We start from the raw sequence: 22,486 nt of genomic DNA on the forward strand, positions 1-22,486 counted from the left end.
GTCCCACCCCAGCCCCCGGCCCGGTGCGTCCAGTCGCTGGCAACTGCGCCCCCGCCGCTGGACCCGCCCCCGCCCGCCAGGCGCCGCCCCAACCCGGCCCCCGCGGGAGAGGAGGAGCGACCGCTGGCCTCCCGGCGGGTCGTGGGACCGTCCTGTCCCACGGAGCTCGATCGGTCCAGCATCCCACACTCTGCCTCTCGAGCCATCATGACCCGATACAGCCCAGCCCGGGGGAGTGGGGTGGGTGGATGATGCCGGGTGCGGGGTCGCTATGGACTGTGAGTTGGACACGGAATCTATCCTTGGAGGGGGGCGATATCCGTTCCTCAAGGAGCCCACTAAGGCAGGACGGATCATTCAGGACCCCACTCCTGTGGGGCTCGGTTAGGACCCACATCCTCTGTGGAGCCCTTGGATCGAGACCTCCATCCCCCCGTGGGACCGGATCACTTGTGAACCTCATACTCCCGTGCCCCATAGGGTCTTTTCGGTCAGATCCCTCGTCCTCTATCGATCTGTCATGATCCCAGCTCTAAGTCATAACTTCTGTCCCCCGCGAGGAATCACGTCCTCCGAGGGAACCGCTCAGTGGGAACCCCCGCCCCCGATAGTGCCCACGGCTAGTGGGGATCTTGCCTTCCGTGGGGCCCAGGAGGAGGCCCTTTTGGAACCCAACAGTCGGGATGTACATGTCAGGGAGAGCCCACTGCGTCGGGATCCATTCCCTTATGCAGTTTAATGATCAAAAAATCCCGTTTTTCCAAAGGCCGCATCCTTTGAGAGCCTAGCCCAGCAGAAGGAAAAGCTGCTGCGCTAGTGGTGTGGAGCGCTGGTCACTCACACATGGGCGGTAGGCTTCCAATCCGTGACCCAATCCTGCCCTCATATGCTTCCTTCCCGTTGGATGACGTCTGGTTCTCGCCCCGCCCTTTCTTGGTTACGTTCAAGGCCTGGGGGCTCAGATGGTGAAGAATATGCCTGCAATGCGGGAGATGTGGGTTCGAGCCCTGGGTCGGAACGGTTCCCGGAAGAAGGGAATGGCAACCCATTCCAGTATTCTTGCCTGGGGAAGTCCATAGACAGAGGAGCCTGAAGGGTTACAGTCCATGGGGTCGCAAAGAGTGGGACACGACTGAGCGACTAACACTTTCACTAACACTTTTCAAGCAAGGAGCGGCGCTGGCTCTTCCTTTAAGGGGCTTGGCCTGTAGAAGGCGGGACCCTGACCGTCTTGGTCTTTGATTGGCTCAGCCCTCGCCAGAGCTGCTTCCAGATTGGCTGGCTCATGTGTCTCTCCCCTCCCTCCCCGAGGTTTCCGCTTCCTGTTCTGACGGACGCTCCGGCCGTAACGATGATCGGGGACATCCTGCTGTTTGGGTAATTAGGGGGACCAGAGGATGGGACATGAGGGCCCTTTACGGTGGGGGGCGGTATAAGTAACCGTATTCTTCCTCTGCAGGACGCTGCTGATGAACGCCGGGGCGGTGCTCAACTTTAAGCTGTGAGTAGGCCGCGTTGGACCGTGGCTCCATCCGGGGGAACTGTAGCCCCGCCCCTGCAAGCGTGAGCCTGCCCTAGGACCCCGGCCCCGCCCCCAAGTCCCGGCCTCTAGTTCCGCCTCCGTTCTGGTCCGTCTTCTATGATCCTCTGCGCCACCGCAACTTGAAATCCAGACTCTCAGTTCCCCCGGTATCCCTCTGCTCGCACCCATGAGAGCCTCAGGCCCATCCCCCGAGAATCTCTTAGCCCTAACGTGTATCCTCAGCCCCACATCTGGCACCCTCGGACCACCACCTCCACCTCGTCGATGGCTGTAGTCATAGCTATGATTGGCGGGGCAAGTGGTGGTCCAGGGAGGATCACTGAACTGCTCGAAGTCACAGTAGACCAGCGGTAGGGCTAGAACTCTCCTCTGAGCTGGGGATCAGGGCCTGGGGACCAAGTGATGTGTCTGTCCTATTGAAAGTGGACGCTGTCTGCTTCTCTTTGTAGGAAAAAGAAGGACACGCAGGGCTTTGGGGAGGAGTCGAGGGAGCCCAGCACAGGTAAGGCCTCCTATCAGGACTCTGAAATTGGTACATTTCGGAGAGGACAGTTTTTTCTCATCAGTTTTAAGTGTGTGTGGTGGGGGGTGGCCTGAGTTTGTGCTGTTCCTTCTACCCATCTTTGTCATCCACTTGTTTCTCTTACCAGGCCTCCTTGCGTAGATCAGCATTCATATCACTTTTTACAATTATAATTTTCTTCTGTCTGTGCTATCATCTGGCTAATATCTACTTCTCACACTTGATCTTAAGCTCCAGAAAAGAGGTTCCAGCTTGTTTTGGCTTCCTTGTGTCCTTGAAGTTCCAACATTCCAGTGTGAATGAGTGAATATCCTCACAAATAAGTATTACCTTCAGAATGCTGTTGTTATTGTTCAGTCGTTCAGCTGTGTTCAGCTCTTTGCAACCTCATGAACCAGAGCCCCCACAGGGCCCCCACAGACTTCTCTTTTTGTGGGATTCTCCAGGCAAGAATATTGGAGTGGGTTCAGAATGCTGTAGACCTGTTTAATTTTCAACTAGATTAATTTTCTAGTAGATTAGCTTTCAAATAAGCCAGGAGATATCATATAAAAATTCAAATGTAAATCAGAACATTCTACTACTTGGAGATCAAGAGACCTTTTGGCATCTGTTGAATGGGAGTTGAGAAGCAGGACCCCATCGAAGTGGGGCCTGTGGACTCTAGCTTATCCCAGCCTCCGCCCCTTATCTTTATAGCATTTTACCCACCTGGCCCCTGGTGGCCCTCGAATGTATACTTGCAGCTAAATTGACTCGTATAACTTTGGAGTCTAATGGGACCTGTACCTGACTGTTATATCCATTCATCCATTCATCCACCTAGCATTTATTGAGCTCCTCTTATATACTAGCTACTGTGCTGGATGCTGGGAACACAGCAGGGAACAAGACAGAGGTAATTCCTGCCTTTGGGTTGTGGTCACACAGAGTGGGACAAACAGTTCCTCAACAAAGAACAGACAGTAAAGGAGAAGATGTAGGATAGCAATGGGGTTGCTGCTCCAGCTTCCTTGTGTGGTGCCAAGGTCATGGGTGCTATGATGGAGCATTGCATGGGGACAGCAGGAACCCTGAGGAGCTGTGAATCTGAACAGACAGTCTGACAGCTCTCCTTTATCGGGGGCTTGCCTGGTGGTGGCCGCCTTATTAGGTTCTTCCTACAGGTATTTCATTCCACCTCTGTTTCTAAAAGGTAAGGAGCATTTCCTGTGTTACAGATGAGGAAACTGAGGCTCAGAAGTGTAGCTCAACTTTTTTGTGGCTACCCAGCAAATCAGTGACAGCATGAGGATTTGAGCCTGGGTTTTTCTGTCTCCAGAGATTGTCCCCTCAGTCACTAGACCGTCCGTCTGTTCAGTCATTCATACATGCATCATTCATTCAGCAGTTGTGTACGTTGCTCGCCACTACGTGGAAGGCACTATTCTAGCTTAGAGGTAGCAGGAGCATTGATGACAAGGATGGTTAGAACAGCGACTTTCCTCTGACTGGGGGCTTCTTGCAAGGCTCCTTCAAGCTAGGACTCTGTGTGGGCTGTTGCCCCCACAGAGAATGCTCCTCTCTCTCCATCGTCTGCTTGGTTGACCCCTGATATCATAGTGACTGCATGTATCAGAGCATGCTATATAATGGGCACTGTGCACCGGACTTCCCAGTCCTGCATCACCCCTATTTACACTGGAAGAAACTGGGGCACACATAGGCCCAAGTCACCTATGCGGAAGGGCAGCAAACTTCTGCCCATATTTAACATCCGAGCCTCTACACTTTCTCGGTGAGACTTCTGACCCCACCCCCCTCCTGACGCATGCCAGGTTGGGAACCCCATTATAGCTCCACGGCACTCATAGTGAATTATCAGTTATGTGGTTACTTGTTTAGTATTTGTCCTCCCTGTGAGCTCCTTGGGGCGGGGATACCCGTCTCATTCCTCCCTGTACTCCCTAGACTAGTAGCCTTTAATCAGCCTTTGTTGAGAGGGAGAGAGGCCATTTTTATGATCCTGGGCTCAGAGAAGGGCCTCACCAAGCATTGCCTTGCAGACATCCTGGGGATAGACCTGTCTCTGACATTTGCAGTCCGTGCTGGGCCAACACTATGGAGGGTGTGTTTCGTGTCACTAACCCCATGACTTGGACAACACTGTTGTTTAGTCACTCAGTTGGGTCCGACTCTTTGCAACCCCATGGACTGCAACCCACCAGGCTCCTCTGTTCATGGGATTTTCCAGGCAAGGATACTGGAATGAGTTGCCATGCCCTCCTCCAGGGGATCTTCCCCACCCAGGGATCAAACCTACGTCTCCTGCGGCTCCTGCATTGCAGGTAGGTCCTTTACCACTGAGCCACCAGGGAAGCCCCTTTGGACGGTGCTGGACTTGTCTAAACTATGTTGAGCAAGCCCTTGTGCTGCTGCTGTGCTTGGATGGTGCAGCAGCACCAAGTGGCCATCATGTTGGGTTGCTCTGAAAGTTTCCAAGCTCCTGCCTGGTATTCCATACTTCCCAGACAGCCCTGATCTATGGATGGCACTTGGGGTGCCACCCTTGTGGAGCACCTCATCTGGATCCGTTCATCTCATTCTGGAGGCCTTAAGAGGCTGGGTAATCAACTCAAAACCCCAGAGGAAGGTTCTGGAATCCAGATCTCTGGAATCTTTTTTTTCCCCTAATATTTATGTTTTGTAGTTGTGTCAGATCTTAGCTGTGGCACACAAGGTCTTCACTGTGGCATGTGGGATCTTTCGTTGTGCACAGGCCTTCTCTCTAGTGTGCTGTATGGGCTCAGTAGTTGCAGCACACGGCCTCTGTTGCCCTGAGGCATGTGGGATCTTCTTGCCCCAACCAGGGATCTAAGCTGCATCTCCTGTATTGGAAGGCAGATTCTTAATCCCTGGACTGCCAGGGAAGTCCCTCTGGAGTCTTCATGTACCAAATTCCCTCTCCTTGGAGTGGTTTCTATTCCTTGGCATCAGTGTATACTAGAGTAAGTCGTCACCAAAGCAGAACTGTCGTTTTACTTGCCTGAATTACTATGCTTTTTCAGTTGTAAGGGGTTTCCCTGGTGGCTCAGATAGTAAAGAATCCATCTACAATGCGGGAGACCAGGCTTCAATCCCTGGGTCGGGAAGATCCCCTGGAGAAGGGACTGGCTACCCACTCCAGTATTCTTGCCTAGTGAATTCTATGGACAGAGGAGCCTGGCAGGCTACGGTCCATGGAGTCACAAACAGTTGGACGTGACTGAGCAACTAACACTATCACTTCAGTTGTAAATCCTGGAAACCAGCTCAAAATGTGTAAATCGAATTGAAACATCCAAGGGTAGCATGGTCTTCAGACACATGTGTATTCAGGGCTTACACCAGACCTGTAGCACGTGACCCTCCCCAGCTCTTATTCCTCCTGGGTTGGTTTTACTCTCAGGCTGGCTTGTGCTGATAAAGATGACCCTTGACCCACATTTTTTCTGTGGAGGGCCAGATCATGAACAGTTGAGGCTTTGTGGGCCATCAGTCTCTGGTGCAACACTTCACCTCTGTGATTTGGAAGCTGCCGTGGACAATATGTAAATAAATAGGCATGGCTGTATTTTAATAAAGTTTTATTTACAGACATTAAAATTTGAATTTCATGTAATTTCTTGTGTCTCACTAAACGCTTTGTTGATTTTTTTTTTTTTAATTATTAAAAAAAAAAATTTCTTCACTCATGGGCTATACAGAAGTAGGTAGCAGAGGCCAGTTTTGGCCTGTGGACCAGCCATGGTTTTCCAACCCTTGCCTTAGAGAATTGGGCTTCCATCTTCACAGCCCAGCAACCCTGGCAGAAAGCAGATGCCTCTTTCCCAGTAGTTGGGGCCAAAGTCCCAGGGCCACCTCTCACTGGACAGATTTGGGTCACGTGCTCTTCCCTGAGCCACTCAGAGGCTGGGGGCTTGGTCCTCTCTGGGGATTGGTCAGTGGCATCTATAGCCTGCATGCTCAGGGTTGGGGAACAGAGGTGGCCCAAAGGAAAAGCCATGCTGCTGCTGGAATACGGGGGCAGTGGGTGCGGGGCGGGCAGGGACCCCAGAAGTACACTGCAGTGGTGAAAACAGAAGTGTTAGCACTGCTTGTGAAAATGCTTTCTGACTTCCCAGGTGACAACATCCGGGAGTTCCTGCTGAGCCTCAGATACTTTCGAATCTTCATCGCCCTGTGGAATGTCTTCATGATGTTCTGCATGATCGTGTAAGTCCAGCCCGCCTGTCTCTTCTGTCATTATTGTTCTCAGTGTCGTTCTCTAGAATGATCCCGTTGATGGTCGTTCTCTGTCCTCCCAGTCTGCACTTCTGTGTCATACTTTGTGCTTTCAAAGTAACTCTCTATGCTCGAGAGGGAACTGGGGTCTACACGAGTTAAACTATGTCCCTGCAGTCCAGGCTGAAGCTTTGATTAGAATATGGCGTTCTTCAAGTCCTGGCTATGCCCGGGGCCTTGGCGGGAGCTGCCAAGAGATGCCTTCCCTGGAGCCTGTGGCTCCGTCACCTCTTGCCAGCTCTGTTGTGCTTAGCCTATGCTTGGCGTTGGTCAAAGTGGAAAATATGGCTTGAGAGACCAGTGTGCTGCTGGGTTTTGCTCCCACCCTGCTGGAAGCCAGCAGAAGTGTATTCAGAATTTATTTCTGTTTTTTATGCCTATTTATATTTTTCTCATTAGGTGAAAAATATCCAGTTGGATTGGTTTTCCTGTCAGTGTCAGGGCCATAATTCCAATACTGCTGTTAATGAATTATGAGACTCAGGGGAAAAAAAAAAACAAACAAGAGAATCAGGGGTTCTGGGGCATGCTGGGCCCACCCCGTGTCCTTTCTCTAAAGAGGAAGAGAGTGAAAAGTTGGCTGTCTTGAGTCATTGAGATGCTGAATTTGCGGTTGCTGGGTGGTCCTTGTGTCAACCAAGTAGCTGTTTAAGGGGATGATTCCAGGGTGTAGGAGGTCAGGTGAGCAGGGGTTTCTGTGGCATTAGAAAGTATTTTAGAGGCCAGAAAGAGGACTGTAAAGTATGCCTGACAAGTATTAATTGCTCACTTGTGTCTTGACTCTCTGCAACTCCATGGACTGTAGCCTGCTAGGTTCTTCTGTCCATGGAATTCTCCAGATAAGAACACTGGAGTGAGTTGCAGTGCCCTTTTCCAGGGGATCTTCCCGACCCAGGGATCAAATCCGGGTCTCTTGCATTGCAGGCATATTCTCTAGTGTCTGAGCCACCAGAGAAGCCCAAAAATATGCTTGGAAAGACCCTTTTGGGGAGTTTGGATGAGGCCTACCTGGGTACAAAGAGGGCTCATGAAGAGATCAAGGAATTTGCAGGAGTGTAGGAAGTATAACTAAGTCCTCACAGAAAGTAGAAGTGTTGGGGAGCTCCTCCTTCATTCATTTATTAGTATTTATTCACAAGTGTCTGTTGAGGGCTGTGCTCCAGGGTTACAGTTGAGACCGAATCAGCCACAGTCCCTGCCTTCAGTGAACGCACTGGTCGCTCAAATGGTTAAGAATCTGCCTGCAATGCAGGAGATCCAGGTTCAAACTGTGGATCAGGAAGATCCACTGGAGAAGGAAATGGCTACCCACTCCAGTATTCGTGCTGAAAAGTCCCACAGATGGAGGAGCCTGGCGGCCTACAGCCCGTGGGGTCGCAAAGAGTGAGACACAACTGAGCGACTAACATTTTTCTTTTCAGCGAATGCACAGAATAAAAGGGGCATAGCAAGAAAATAGGAAAAAAATCAATTACGAGGTGGAGAATTGAAGGGGGAGGCTCCTGGTTTAGGATGGTCAGGGAGAGGCTAAGAAGATGCCGTTGAAATCAAGACCTAAAGAACGAGAGGAAATCTGCCATTTACAGAGCTGGAGAGAGGCACAGTAGTGCAGGAAGTAGCATGTGAAGGTTCTGGGGCAGAAGAGAGCTCATTATGTTCTCATCATTTTCTCTGTCCATCGGCTTCATCGTCCTTTCCTACCTGACCAGCTTTCTTCACTACTTGCCTGCTGGCTTGTGACCATCAGGATGGTAGCCTTAGGCTTCGTAACCTCTCAGCTCAGCCCAAGGCTAGCTTAGCCAGTAGCCCAGGATCCTGATTTTGATTGTGGCTTTTTATAGATCCCTGACCTAGGCCAACTCTTTTCAGCCTGTGCTCTGAGTGAGGGAAGCTTCTCTCCAGAAAGGGCTCTGTCAGGGAGGTAGCGACCAGCTTTTCCAGGATGTTGAAAAGTGGAAATCACCTAAATCTCCAAGAATAGGAGAAGAGTCAGGTAGCTCAAAAGATACTCATATGACCGATGGTGATGACACCATCATTGATAACATGTCTACAAAGAATTTTCTTTTTTCTTTTTGGTCATGCTCCATGGTTTGTGGGATCTTAGTTCCCCAACCAAGAATAGAACCTGGGCCCTCGGCAGTGAGAGTGCAGAGTCCTAACCACTGGACTGTCAGGGAATTCTGCCTCCCCACTGCCACCCACACGCACACCCAGGAAAATGTTTAGAAAGTAAAGAAGGTGGGATATCACCTGTAGGTACATTCTAGCGTCACACTCTGGCGTTGTGACTTGCACACAGTAACGCTGAATAAATGCTGAATGAGTGAGTGGGGGAAGCAACTGCCAGTGAGGAATCGGAAGGATCTAGTCCAGCCTGTCCACTGAGGTAACCGTGCTGTGACTGCTGAGGAAGTCAGCGGGTCCAAGGGGATGGTTCAGTATTCTGTACACTCACTTTTGTAATTGTTGGAGCTGAGCTCAGTTGGAAATTTTTTAAAAGTCCTAAAAAGTTTGAATCAACCCTGAATTTTCATTGGAAGGACTGATGCTGAAGCTGAAGCGCCAATACTTTGGCCACCTGATGCGCAAAGCTGACTCACTGGAAAAGACCCTGATGTTGGGAAAGATTGAGAGCAGGAGGCGAACGGGGCGACAGAGGATGAGATGGTTGGATGGCATCATCGACTCAGTGGACATGCTGCTGCCGCCGCCGCTGTGTCGCTTCAGTCGTGTCCGACTCTGCAACCCCATAGACGGCAGCCCACAAGGCAAGAACACTGGAGCCGGTTGCCATTTCCTTCTGCAATACATGAAAGTGAAAAGTGAAAAGTCGCTCAGTCGTGTCCGACTCTTAGCAACCCCATGGACTGCAGCCTACCAGGCTCCTTCGCCCATGGGATTTTCCAGGCAAGAGTACTGGAGTGGGGTGCCATTGCCTTTTCCCAATGGACATGAGTTTGCACTAACTCCAGGAGATAGTGAAGGTCAGGGAAACCTGACGTGCTGCAGTCCATGGGGTCACAAAGAGTCAGACATGACATAGTGACTGAACGACAACAACAAAAAGCTTGAAATATAGGGAGAAGTGGAGAAGGCGATGGCACCCCACTCCAGTACTCTTGCCTGGAAATCCCATGGATGGAGGAGCTCTGGTAGGCTACAGTCCATGGGGTCACAAAGAGTCGGACATGACTGAGTGACTTCACTTCACTTCACTTCACAGGGAGAAAGGTGTCTGAATGTTTAGAGACCAAGGGCACTGATATCTGCAACTTTGAAACATATCCAAAATTATGTAGATGGATAATTGGGTAGATAAACGCATAGATACATGGTAAAGTGAAGTGTAATTGCAGAATGTAGGTCGTGTGTTTGTGGGTGTTTGCTGAACTGTCCTTTTAACTCTTCTTTATGTTGAAATATTCGTAAAAAAATTATGGGCAGGGGAAGATAGGGAGAAAAGGAAAGTGTCAAACCATGGAAAAAGATTTTAAGTAAAAAGTGGAAGTCAGTCTTCACAATTCAGTATCTGGTAGTACTCTCATATGGTTGTGCAACCATAACCTCTAATTCTAGAATGTTTTCACCCGCCACAAGGGAAACCCACTGCCCATTAAGCAGTTCCTTCCCATTCCTCCCTTTCCCACCCTTAGGCAGCGACTGATCTCCTTTCTGTCTCTACTGGATTTGCCTGTCGTGCATATTTCACACTGGTGGGGTCATTATGGCTGTCTGTGTCTGGCTGCCTTCATTCAGCATAACGTCTTCTCCGTTCTTCATGTTGTAGCGTGTGTCACTATTTCATTTCCTTCTGTGACTGAATAATAGTCCATTGTATTGAGATGCCGCAGTTTGTGCATCGGTTGGTGGATATTTGAGATGTTGCCACTTTTTGGCTATTTTGAATAATGCTGATACAAACATTTGTGTACAGTGTTTATGCAGATTTAAGTTTTCAAATCTCTGGTATATACCCAGGAGTGGAATTGCTGGGTCATATGGTAACTATATTTATCCTTTTGAGGAACCGCCAGACTCTTTTTCAAAGTGGCTCAGCAATTTACATTACCACTAGCAGTGTCTGACGGTTCCAATTTCTGCATGACCTTGCTAATGCTTGTTATTGTCAATCTTTTTGATTATAGGCTTCCTAATGGATATGAAGGTTGATTTACATTTCCCTGACAGTTAATGACATTGAACCATTGGCCATTTGTATATCTTCTTTGGTGAAATGCCTGTTTAGATCTTTTACCAGTTTTTAGTTGGATTATTACTAAAGTTATAATTGTAGGGGTTCTTTTTACGTTCTAGATACCAGTCCCTTATCAGGTAAATGATTTGAAAGTATTTCCTCTCATTTGGTGAATTGTCTTTTCAGTTTCTTGATGGTGTCATCTGAAGCGCAAAATTCTACAAATTTGATGAAGTCCAGTGTGTCTGTTCGGAGAAGGCAATGGCACCCCACTCCAGTACTCTTGCCTGGAAAATCCCATGGATGGAGGAGCCTGGTGGGCTGCAGTCCATGGGGTCGCTAAGAGTCAGACACGACTGAGCGACTTCACTTTCACTTTTTACTTTCATGCACTGGAGAAGGAAATGGCACCCCACTCCAGTGTTCTTGCCTGGAGAATCCCAGGGACGGGGGAGCCTGGAGGGCTGCCGTCTGTGGGGTCGCACAGAGTCGGACACGACTGACTCAACTCAGCAGCAGCAGCAGTGCGTCTGTTCCTTTTGTCGCTTGTACTTTTTGTGTTACAGCCTCGAAGTCATTGCCTCATCCAGGGCTTCCTGGTGGCTCAGACAATAGAGAGTCCACCTTCAATGCGGGGTACCTGGTTCGATCCCTGCGTCGGGAAGATTCCCCTGGAGAAGGGAATGGCAACCCACTCCAGTATTCTTGCCAGGAGAATTCCATGGACAGAGGCGGGTCAGAGGAGCCTACAGTCTGTGAGTCGAGAAGAGTCAGATACTACTTTCACTTCACTTTTTAACCCAAGGTCACAAGGACTTTCACCTACAAGTTTCTTGTAAACGTTTATAGTTTTAATAATTAGGTCTGTGATCCATTTTGAGTTAACTTTTGTGTATGGTGTGGAATGGGGATCCAGCTGGTCTCATTTGTATGTGGTGTGACTCAGTTGTTCCTTCCCCATCTGTTGTTAGTTTTTCAAATAACCATTTTATCTTGGAAAGAGTTAGGTTTATAGAAATGTTGCAAAGATAATACAGAGAATTCCCTTATACTATTCATTGACAGCACAAGGGTTAGGGGAGTTGACCGTCCTCGAAGTTGAAGATCCAAGTGTAACTTTACAGTTGGCCCTCCATGTCGGCAGTCCTGCATCCACAGGTTCAGCCAACCTTGGATTGTGTAGTACTGCAGTAATACAGTTGAAAAAAATCCACAGTCAGCCAACCTTGGATCGTGTGGTACTGCAGTCCTTACTGTTGAAAACAATCCAGTCAACCAGCTTTGGGTCATGTAGCAGTGCAGGGTTTCCTGTTGAAAAATCCAGTCAACCAAACCTTAGATCCTGGAGTACTGCAGAATTTACTATTGGAAAAAAAACAATATTGAAAAAAACTATTGAAACTATTGGAAAAAAAAAAAACCCACGTATAAGTGGTCTGGTACATGTTCAAACCTGTGTTGTTCAAGAGTCAGCTGTGTATATTTTTAACAACTCTGTAGTTTTCCCCTGTAGGTCTGTATCATAACCTATATACCCATTCCCAAACTTCATGAACATTTATACAGTTTCTAGGCCTCTCTTGTTCCAGAGTTTTTCAGTTAACAGTTCTCTAATACTTGTTTACTCAAAGGTCTTTTTCATTTATGAAAGTCACCACTGACTTGCAGTGATAGAGCATGAGCTCAAATAAAATGTAGGTACTTTTTGGAAGAGTTACTTTTTTTAAAGTGTACAGTTGAGTGTTAAGTGTGTTTACATTGTTGTGTAATAGAGTTACTTGTAAAATCAGAAAATGGTATAAAATAATCTTAGTGTGTTTCTGACTCTGCGGTCCCATGGACTGTAGCCCATCAGGCTCCTCTGTCCATGGAATTTTCCAGGCCAGAGTACTGAAGTAGGTTGCTGTTTCCTACTCCAGGGGATCTTCCTAACCCAGGGATTGAACCTGCCTCTCTGAGTCTCCTGCATTGGCAGCTGGGTTCTTTACTACTGGTGCCACCTGGGAAGCCCATAGTAATGGTAACCGGAAAATATTTCCTGACAGCGTTTTCAGGCCTACAGCTTCCCATCCTCATGGAGGTTTGCCCTCTAATTTTTCCAGGCTGTTTGGTTCCTGAGCTCCAGATGCAGAACCGAGAACACACCTTCTGAGTCTCTCTTGCTCCGTTCCTGACGACTTCAAGAATGTTTCTGACCAGAAACCGACTGACCTTCCCAGAAAGTCCAAGCTTGTGGTGGGTGGAAAAGATGTTCGCCAAGATGCTCATGGTTTCCCAGCCACATCGCTGTTTTCTTTACAAAGATGTTTTCTTTGATCGCTGCCTTGAAATGCTGTCTACTTAAGGAGTCTGAGGAGAGTGTATGTAAAGGGCTGGGATAATGTTGCATTCCCCAAAGATAAAAGAACCTATTTAATCAGAGCAGAATCTCTCTTCTACCAGGCTTTCCCTGGAAACCTGTTTCTGTGTCTTTCTTGGTTTATTTTCAATAACCATCCTTTTTTGGTTCGAGTTATACGGATTTGTAAAAATCTTTCTTACCAGGGATCTGAAGCAGAAAGGTTCGCTTTTCGGTTTGATGCAGCCTCTTATTGGACTGTGTTTGTGATGACTGAGCAAGTTCATTGTTGCTAGGTCAGTGTCCAGATTCCTTCCCCATCACAATGGTTTGTGCTCGACGTACTCAGCCACATGGTACCACTAAGGTTGCCCCAGGACTTCAAGGGTGAAGTATTATTGGTTCCCATGGAAGAGAGGTGCAGAGCAGTTGGCAGGGTGGATGGGGGTTTTATGAGAAACTTTCCCTTGCCTGGAAGCCCTCTATTAAAGTAACTTTTGGGGACCATTAATTGTAGAGTTTTTAGAATGAGAGTGATTTATGTGGTGGTACTGGGATCCAGTTCTGAAAGCTTGGTTTCGGGGGTCTGCTTTTTAAGTGGATGATATCAAGATTGACAAACTATAAGCCTCATTTGAGGAAATACAGCATTTTGCACAGAAGCTTCTTTGAATTCGAGTCCGAATTTTATCATCAACATGGCTGTCTGGTGGTCAGCACCTGGATCCTGCAGGTGTTTGATTTATTTGTTGTGATGTGTGAAATCCAAGCTTCTAGGTAACCTGGTGGGAGGAAAAAATAAATATGCAGGCTTTTAGAACTAAGTAGGATTGAAAATAAAGCTCATTTCTAAAAAGGGCCTTTTGTTTATACATTTTTTTAACCAAGAAGTTGACTTTTGTATTTTACTCATTATTTTTTTGTCACTGTCACTGGGTTGTTTAAAAATTATTTTATTGAAGTAGAGTTGATTTAAAACGTTGTATTAATTTCTACTATAGAAGTTGACTTTCAGTTTGAGTTGTTGGGAAACACCTATGGTTTGTTTTATTATGGAGGCTTTCAAAAAGTTAGAGAAGCATCGTTAGATATTCCTTTTCAGATTTTGTTCAGTATATGTTGGGCAAGAATTGGGCGATTAAGATTTTGATGGGCTGCACCTGGAAGAGTAGAATGAGTGAGAGATGATGGAGGGGTTTTGCTAGGCCAGGTCGCAATCACTTATTCTGTTGCTTAGCTAATTCATTCTGTTGGGTTGGCCAAACGTTTCTTTCAGGTTTCTCCATAACATCTTACAGAAAAACCCAAACAAACTTTTTGGCCATCCCAAGACTTCATTTTTGGCCATCCCAAGACTTCATTTGGAAAAGGAAATGGCAACCCACTCCAGTACTCTTGCCTGGAGAATCCCACGGAGGGAGGAGCCTGGTAGGCTACAGTCCATGGCATCGCAAAGAGTTGGACACGACTGAGCGACTTCACTTTCACTTTCACTTTCAATACTTCATTGCTTCTGTCATTTATTCCCTGATCAAATCCAGGCTGAGCATCATCCCATGGTTTGTAAGTTGCGGGGAATGGGGCTGCTGAATTGAGCTTCACCCAGGCTGGTATTCTCGTCAGCAGGAACAGACGTGCCAAGATCTTGGCTGGTCAGTCCTCAAGCCATATGAATGGTGCGAGGAAACCTCTTCGCCTTATTCAGACCCGATGCTGAGGTTTCAATGAAGCGAGGCATTTGTGCATCGTGGAGATGAATCGAACTCAGAGAAGAGAATGCTGTCATTGAGATTTTGCTTCAATAGTTGTATTTTTCTCTGGAGAACTATTATCTCACTGTTCAGTTCTTATGAGCAATGGAGCTTTGGGGGACGCACATCAAAGGCTGTTACACATTTTTAAAGTGGCAACTCGTGGATCTGTATCTTCAGGAAGCTTTTCAGGAACCCAGGTTAGCACCAAAGGTTACCTGAGTTTGAGTTTAGGATGCATAGGACCCTACATCATGCAAGTGCTGGTGTTCTGAGTCTGAAGATGTGGGTTCAAATCCAATCTCTGTGTCTTGCTAACGGGACCTTGACTGATTGCTTCTTCCATGAAAGCTTCCCTGGAAGCTCCTTCTTCCTTGACTGATTGCTTCTTGCCTGTAAGCCTTCCCTTAAGCCATTTTAAAGAGTTTTCACATCTTGAAAACGGGCTTTGGGGGAAGAAAAAAGGGGGAGAAGTTTCTTGGCGGTCTAGTGGTTAAGATTTCACCACTTTGACCACTTTCAGCACTTTGACCACTGTGCCCCGAGGTTCAATCCCTAGTTGGGGAACGCGGGTCCCCCAAGCCATGCGGTGTGCTCTCGGGTTAGCTGTCAGGTGCGGTCGACCTGAAGGCGGGCCAAGTGCTGGGCTGGTGGCACGGTCGGCATTCAGCACGCATGTGCCCTCGCCGCCTGAGTTTCCCCCTTCTTGTCTCGTTCAGACAGCCCCACACAGACTGTGAAAAGAGCACCCACATGATTTCAAACAATTGGGAACAACGTCCAGCATGGAAGACCTTTTATGTCTTCCCATTCCTTTTCTAGCATTTTCCTTATACATATTGGTAGTTTCTACAGTGGATAAGGCAGTTTGGGTTCTGCTGTTTTAAGTACAGTTGATTTATAATGTTACAGGTAGATAGCAAGGTGATTCAGTTGTATACATATCTATACATTCTTTTTCTGATTCTTTTCCATTATGTTGTTCTCTGTGCTATACAGTAGGGCCTTGTTATTTATCTCTTTTGTATATAGTAGTATGTATCTGTTAATCCCAAACTCCTAATTAATTCTTTTCCCCCTTGGTAACCATAATTCTGTTTTCTGTATCTCTGAGCCTCTGCTGTTTTCATTTCAGCATCATTTCCTTCATATTTTCTGGGCTGCCAGAGAGGTCTCATTGTTCTCATTTTTAATTCCCGTGGAGCTTCAATAAATCTCTCTAACCTTGGCCCTCTCACATGTACTTTGAACTTGTGCTGTGTCCGCCGTTATAAACGCCACTGTGGGCACCATTGTTGTGGCTCTGCTGGCTTCTCTCACTGCTAATTCCCAGAGCACCCAGGGGGGCTCCCTTGTCAGGTGCCACCACCGTAGCTTCTGTTTGTTTTATTTTCTTTTAAAGTTTCTTACTCCCAATGCCCGTTCATTGTAGAAAAATTATGAAGTACAGCTTTGCTATAAGGGGAAAAATCACCCATAATCACTTTCCCCCAGGGAGTATCTCTCTGGGTATGCATTCTTCTGGCTCCTTTTCCACACATGTGCATTGGGTATGGTGGATACATTTTACTCTACACAAATGGTTATTTGTGTATCTTCTGGCCTGCTTTCCTCACCTAATAATATGACCACATTTCTGCATTTTTTTCCCCATGATACCATTCTTATTAATTGTAAGTAAGCCATTGTGTGGACATACCATAATTAATTTAACTGGTCCCCAGCTGATGGAGACTTGAGTTGTCTTTAGTTTTTGAGTATTATAAATAACACAGCAGTGGACATCTCAGTGTCTCATCCCTAGTGGGTTTTTGGAGTCACTTTAAAAAAGAATTTCCACTCCATGTCTTGTAATAACTTATAATGGAAAAGAATCTGAAAAGGAATACACATACAAAACCACACAAATATATATATGATGGAATCACTTTGCTGTACACTGGAAACTAACACAACATTATAAATTCACTATGCTTCAATTAAAAACCCAGATATCAAAAAAAGATAGGATGGTAAAATGACTAAACTTATAGCTACTGCTGCAACTTACGTATAAAAAAACACAAACATTTTGACAGCTTTAGGCTAAGAACCGCCCCCACCCCCAGAAATGCATCTTAGGCACCTTACTTCTTGTTTTTGTTAATATTCATTTGCTCCTATGGTATGTATTGTTTATGCATACATACATAATACTTAACATACATACCAAAGAACTTGGTTCTAAGTCCCTGTCATCTGTGACTGGGAGCAGTGTCTGGCACTTAAGCAGATTAAATTTGCTTAATCTGTGAGCCAGGATGAGGTTTTCAGCTCCACCCAGATAACTGTCTTAGGCAACAGCAGCTGACCTCATACCAGCTGGCTTTCCACCTTTGCCTTGATAGTTAACCATCCTCGGTTCAGTTCAGTTCAGTTCAGTTCAATCGCTCAGTCGTGTCTGACTCTTTGCAACCCCATGGACCGCAGCATACCAGGCCTCCCTGTCCATCACCAACTCGCGGAGTTTACTCAAACTCATGTCCATTGAGTTGGTGACACCATCCAACCATCTCATCCTCTGTCGTCTCCTTCTCCTTCTGCCTTCAATCTTTCCCAGCATCAGGGTCTTTTCCAATGAGTCAGTTCCTCACATCAGGTGGCCAAAGTATTGGAGTTTCAGCTTCAGCATCAGTCCTTCCAATGAATATTGAGGACTGATTTCCTTAGGATGGACTGGTTGGATCTCCTAGCAGTCCAAGGGACTCTCAAGAGTCTTCTCCAACACCACAGCTCAAAAGCATCAATTCTTCAGCACTTAGCTTTCTTTATAGTCCAACTCTCACATCCATACATGGCTACTGGAAAAACCATAGCCTTGACTAGACGGACCTTTGTTGGCAAAGTAATGGTCTCTGCTTTTTAATAAGCTATCTAGGTTGGTCATAACTTTTCTTCCAAGGAGCAAGCGTCTTTTAATTTCATGGCTGCAGTCACCATCTGCAGTGATTTTGGAGCCCCAAAAAATAAAGTCTGTCACTGTTTCCACTTTCCCCATCTATTTCCCATGATGGGACCAGATGCCATGATCTTAGTTTTCTGAATGTTGAGTTTTAAGCCAACTTTTTCACTCTCCTCTTTCACTTTCATCAAGAGGCTCTTTAGTTCTTCACTTTCTGCCGTAAGGATGGTGTCATCTGCATATCTGAGGTTATTGATATTTCTCCTGGCAATCTTGATTCCAGCTTGTGCTTCATCCAGCCCAGCATTTCTCAGGATGTACTCTGCATATAAGTTAAATAAGCAGGGTGACAATATACAGCCTTGACGTACTCCTTTTTCTATTTGGAAGCAGTCTGTTGTTCCATGTCCAGTTCTAACTGTTGCTTCCTGACCTGCATATAGGTTTCTCAAGAGGGAGGTCAGGTGGTCTGATATTCCCATCTCTTTCAGAATTTTCCATAGTTTATTGTGATCCATGCAGTCAAAGGCTTTGGCATAGTCAGTAAAGCAGAAATAGATGTTTTTCTGGAACTCTCTTCCTTTTTCCATGATCCAGCAGATGTTGGCAATTTGATCTCTGGTTCCTCTGCCTTTTCTAAAACCAGCTTGAACATCTGGAAGTTCACGGTTCACGTATTGCTGAAGCCTGGCTTGGAAAATTTTGAGCATTACTTTACTAGCGTGTGAGATGAGTGCAATTGTGTGGTAGTTTGAGCATTCTTTGGCATTGCCTTTCTTTGGGATTGGAATGAAAACTGGCCTTTTCCAGTCCTGTGGCCACTGCTGAGTTTTCCAAATTTGCTGGCATACTGAGTGCAGCACTTTCACAGCATCATCTTTCAGGATTTGAAATAGCTCAACTGGAACTCCATCACCTCCACTAGCTTTGTTCGTAGTAATGCTTTCTAAGGCCCACTTGACTTCACATTCCAGGATGTCTGGCTCTAGGTGAGTGATCACACCATCGTGATTATCTGGGTCGTGAAGATCTTTTTTGTACAGTTCTTCTGTATATTCTTGCCACCTTTTCTTAATATCTTCTGCTTCTATTAGGTCCATACCATTTCTGTCCTTTATGGAGCCCATCTTTACATGAAATATTCCCTTGGTGGTTCACAGAGCAGACCCAATTTTAGTTCCCTGGATAGTTAGGGGGTAAATCGTTGCCGGGCTCCCTGGGATTCCTCTTAAGCAGCTGCAGGAGATGTGATAATGAGATTGGCCCTCCTCTGAAGTGGTTAGATTTGCAAAGCCAGGGAGGCATTTCCTGTTCATGTCAAGCATTTTCATTAGCTCCTTCTTAACCAAATCTGAGTTCATGAAAGATTTGACAAACTACCTGATGTTTTCCTATGTTGATGCAAGACATGTGCTGTTTGTGTATAAAGCAAAAAACATGCTATTTAAAAAAAGGGGTCGGGGGGGGACTTCCCTGGTGGTCCAGTGGCTAAGACTCCATGGTCCCAGCACAGGGGGCCTGGGTTTGATCCCCGGCCCAGGAACTAGATTCCACATGTTTCAGCTAAAGCCCAGCATAGCCATATAAATAAAAATAAAACATAAATATTTTAAAGAAAAGATATAAATTCTACCTGGGGGTTTGTTTTCACCATTCCCTTGATTTTCATTATGCAGAGGAAGGCACTTTATCCCCTTCAAGCCCATTTTTGGCACTTGAGAGTTCCTGGAAAGGAGTCTGGTTAATAGCAAGTGTTCCTGGATGAGAAATTGGGCGAAAGGATCTGTAGCAAACTGGAAATTCAAAATCTACATTTTTCAGTAAAAAACAGCAAGAGCTCATCAGTGTCGGCCCATGGCTTTCTTTCCGATCAGTTGGTTGGTTTGTGGTTGGGCCAGGGCTTGGCAAGCTGCTTCCCACACCTGGCTTCCCTCCTGTCCTCTTGCTGCCCGCCACCTGTCTCTTCGTGGTCTAGGAGGTGGAATCGTATGTTTTTAAGTGGTTGAAAAGCAAATCAAGACGGAAATGGAAAGGAAATTCATGTTTTTTCATCCATGAAGTTTTATGGGAACTTTGTCGCACCCAATTGTTTGTGTATCATCAGTGGATGCTTTCAAACCGCAAGGACGGAATTGAGTCCTTGAGACAGAGACCATTTGACCCACAGAACTGAACATGTTGACTGGCTGACCATTTACAGAAGGGTTGCCTGCCCGTCCCGGGACTGGACAATTAAAAACAAAAAGGATGTATCATGGGTGGCTCTTACTCGTTTGTGTCTAGTCTGCATTAGTGTCAGTGGCTGTTAGTGGTATAGATGGGTTTCCACGTGGTGCTAGAGGTAAAGAGCCCACCTGCCAATACAGGAGGCGTAAGGGACTTGGATTCAGTCCCTGGGTCTGGAAGATTCCCTGGAGGAGGAAATGGCAACCCGCTCCAGTATTCTTGCTTGGAGAATCCCCATGGACAGAGGAGCCTGGCGGGCTACAGTCCATGGGGGCCACAAAGAGCTGGACATGACGGAAGTGACTTTGCACACATGGGCTGCAAGAGTGACTGTGCTGGAAAGGTTGTAGAAGTTACTTTAGGGGGAGTAAAGCATGGTGCATTTAGTTAGAGTTTATTGTGTGAGTCAGAAACAAGATGGTAACGAAGGTTGCAGCGGAAAGCACGGTGGAGATCTGGCTGAGCCCCTGGCTCTGGCACTGACAGACCGTGACTCGGGGCTGCATCTTGGCTTCTCTGTGCCCCCATGTCCTTGTCTGTGATACGGAGACAGCGAAGGAGAGAGCTTTGACACGTGTCTGTGACCTGCCTGATGTGGGGCAGGCACTCAGTGGAATGATGTGGTCATTTCATTAGGGCCAGCACATTTTAAGTAATCATTTTAATATTTATGTATTAATTTGGTTTTTGTTACTGCAAGCGGTCTTTTCTCTAGCTGAGGGGAGTGGGCTTCTCACTGTGGTAACTTCTCTTACTGGCTCTAGACACTTGACCTTCAGTAGCTGTGGCACAAAGCCTTGCCCCACGGCATGTAGAATCTTCCCAGACCAAAGATCAAACCATTGTCCCCTAAACTAGCAGGCAGATTCTTAACCACCAGGGAAGTCCAGTACATTTATTAAAAGACATCCTCAACAGGGTTTTGTAAGGCTTAATTGAGATGAGGTCTTTGTCTTCTTTCCCTGCCGTAACGAAATATCACAGACTGAGTGGCGTCAACCACAGACATTTCTTATCTCATAGCTTTTGGAGACTGCAGGTCCAAGAGCAAGATGTCAGCAGTGTTACTCCCAGTGAGGCCCCTTTCCTCAGCTTGCAGATTGCCACATTCTTGCTGTGTCCTGACGTAGCCTTTTACAGCTTTAACATGAATTTGGACAGGGGCACAATTCAGTCCATAATAGATGGTCAAGGGTCTGGGCTGTAGTAGATACTCAACAGCTATTAGTTCATCTACTTGGCTAAAATAGTATGCTTTGAGGCATTAAAAAAAATAATAATTTTTTTTTTAAATAATTTTTTTGGGTTTGTTTTTCTGGTGTGTTGACCAACAACCCAATCCAAAAAATGGGTAGAAGATGTACTTAACAGACTTTGTTCCAAAGGAGACATCCAGATGGCTAATAAATACATGGGAAAAAAATGCTCAATATTGCTTATTATTAGAGAAATGCAAATCAAAACTACAGTGAGGTTATCACCTCACACTTATGAGCACAGGCCTCAGAACTTGTGGTGCAGAGGCTCAGCTGCTCTACAGTGTGTGGGATCCTCCTGGATTGGGGATCAAACCCATGTCTCCTGCATTGGCAGACAGACCGTACCCCTGAACCACCAGGGAAGCCCTAACACAGCACATTTATTATCTCACAGTTCTGGAGGTTCAGTTCAGTTCAGTTCAGTTGCTCAGTTGTGGTCGACTCTTTGCGACCCCAAGAACCGCAACACACCAGACCTCCCTGTCCATCACCAACTCGTGGAGTTTACTCAAACTCACGTCCATCGACTCGGTGATGCCATCCAAGCATCTCATCCTCTGTTGTCCCCTTCTCCTCCTGCCTTCAATCTTTCCCAGCATCAGGGTTTTTCAAATGAGTCATCTCTTCATATCAGGTGGCCAAAGTATTGGAGTTTCAGCTTCAACATCAGTCCTTCTGATGAATATTCAGGACTGATTTCCTTTAGGATGGACTGGTTGGATCTCCTTACAGTCCAAGGGACTCTCAAGAGCCTTCTCCAACACCACAGCTCAAAAGCATCAATTCTTCGGTGCTCAGCTTTCTTTATAGTCCAACTCTCACATCCACACATGACCACAGGAAAAACTTTAGCCTTGACTAGATGGACCTTTGTTGGCAAAGTGATGTCTCTGCTTTTTAATATGCTGTCTAGGTTGGTCATAACTATTCTTCCAAGGAGTATGCGTCTTTTAATTTCATGGCTGCAGTCACCATCTGCAGTGATTTTGGAGCCCCCAAAAATAAAGTCAGCCACTGTTGCCACTGTTTCCCCATCTATTTGCCATGAAGTGATGGGACTGGATGCCATGATCTTAGTTTTCTGAATGTTGTTAGAAGTCCAAAATGAATCTCACTGGGCTAAAATCAAGGTGTTGGCAGAGCTGGTTCTTTCTGGAAGCTGTAGGGGAGAATCTGTTTCCCTTCCTTTTCCAGCTTCTATAGGCTCTCTGCATCCTTGTTTATGGCCCCTTCCTCTGTCATCCCAGCCAGCAGGGGCTGGTCTGATCTTTCTCATGATGCCTTCTCTCTCATTCTGACTCTTCTCCTCCCCTCTTCCCCATTTAAGACGGCTGTGGCTACACCAGGAACATCTTTCCATCTTAAGGTCAGCAGAGTCACAACCTTCCTTTTAGGCATGTGTGCA

The 22,486-nt window shown here is 46.6% G+C and overlaps 1 protein-coding gene across 1 annotated transcript; it reads left to right on the forward strand.

The window, feature by feature from the left end:
• Positions 1-1,307: 1,307 nt before the first annotated feature.
• SMIM7 (small integral membrane protein 7) lies at positions 1,308-13,764 on the forward strand. Its single transcript, NM_001205376.2, is given in 5 exon segments — positions 1,308-1,377; positions 1,460-1,501; positions 1,993-2,045; positions 6,209-6,299; positions 12,669-13,764. Coding segments are annotated over 5 exon segments (228 nt in total). The 5' UTR covers positions 1,308-1,351; the 3' UTR covers positions 12,685-13,764.
• Positions 13,765-22,486: the final 8,722 nt, after the last annotated feature.

The sequence above is a fragment of the Bos taurus genome, chromosome 7 (assembly GCF_002263795.3).
Source record: "Bos taurus isolate L1 Dominette 01449 registration number 42190680 breed Hereford chromosome 7, ARS-UCD2.0, whole genome shotgun sequence".
NCBI lineage: Eukaryota > Metazoa > Chordata > Mammalia > Artiodactyla > Bovidae > Bos > Bos taurus.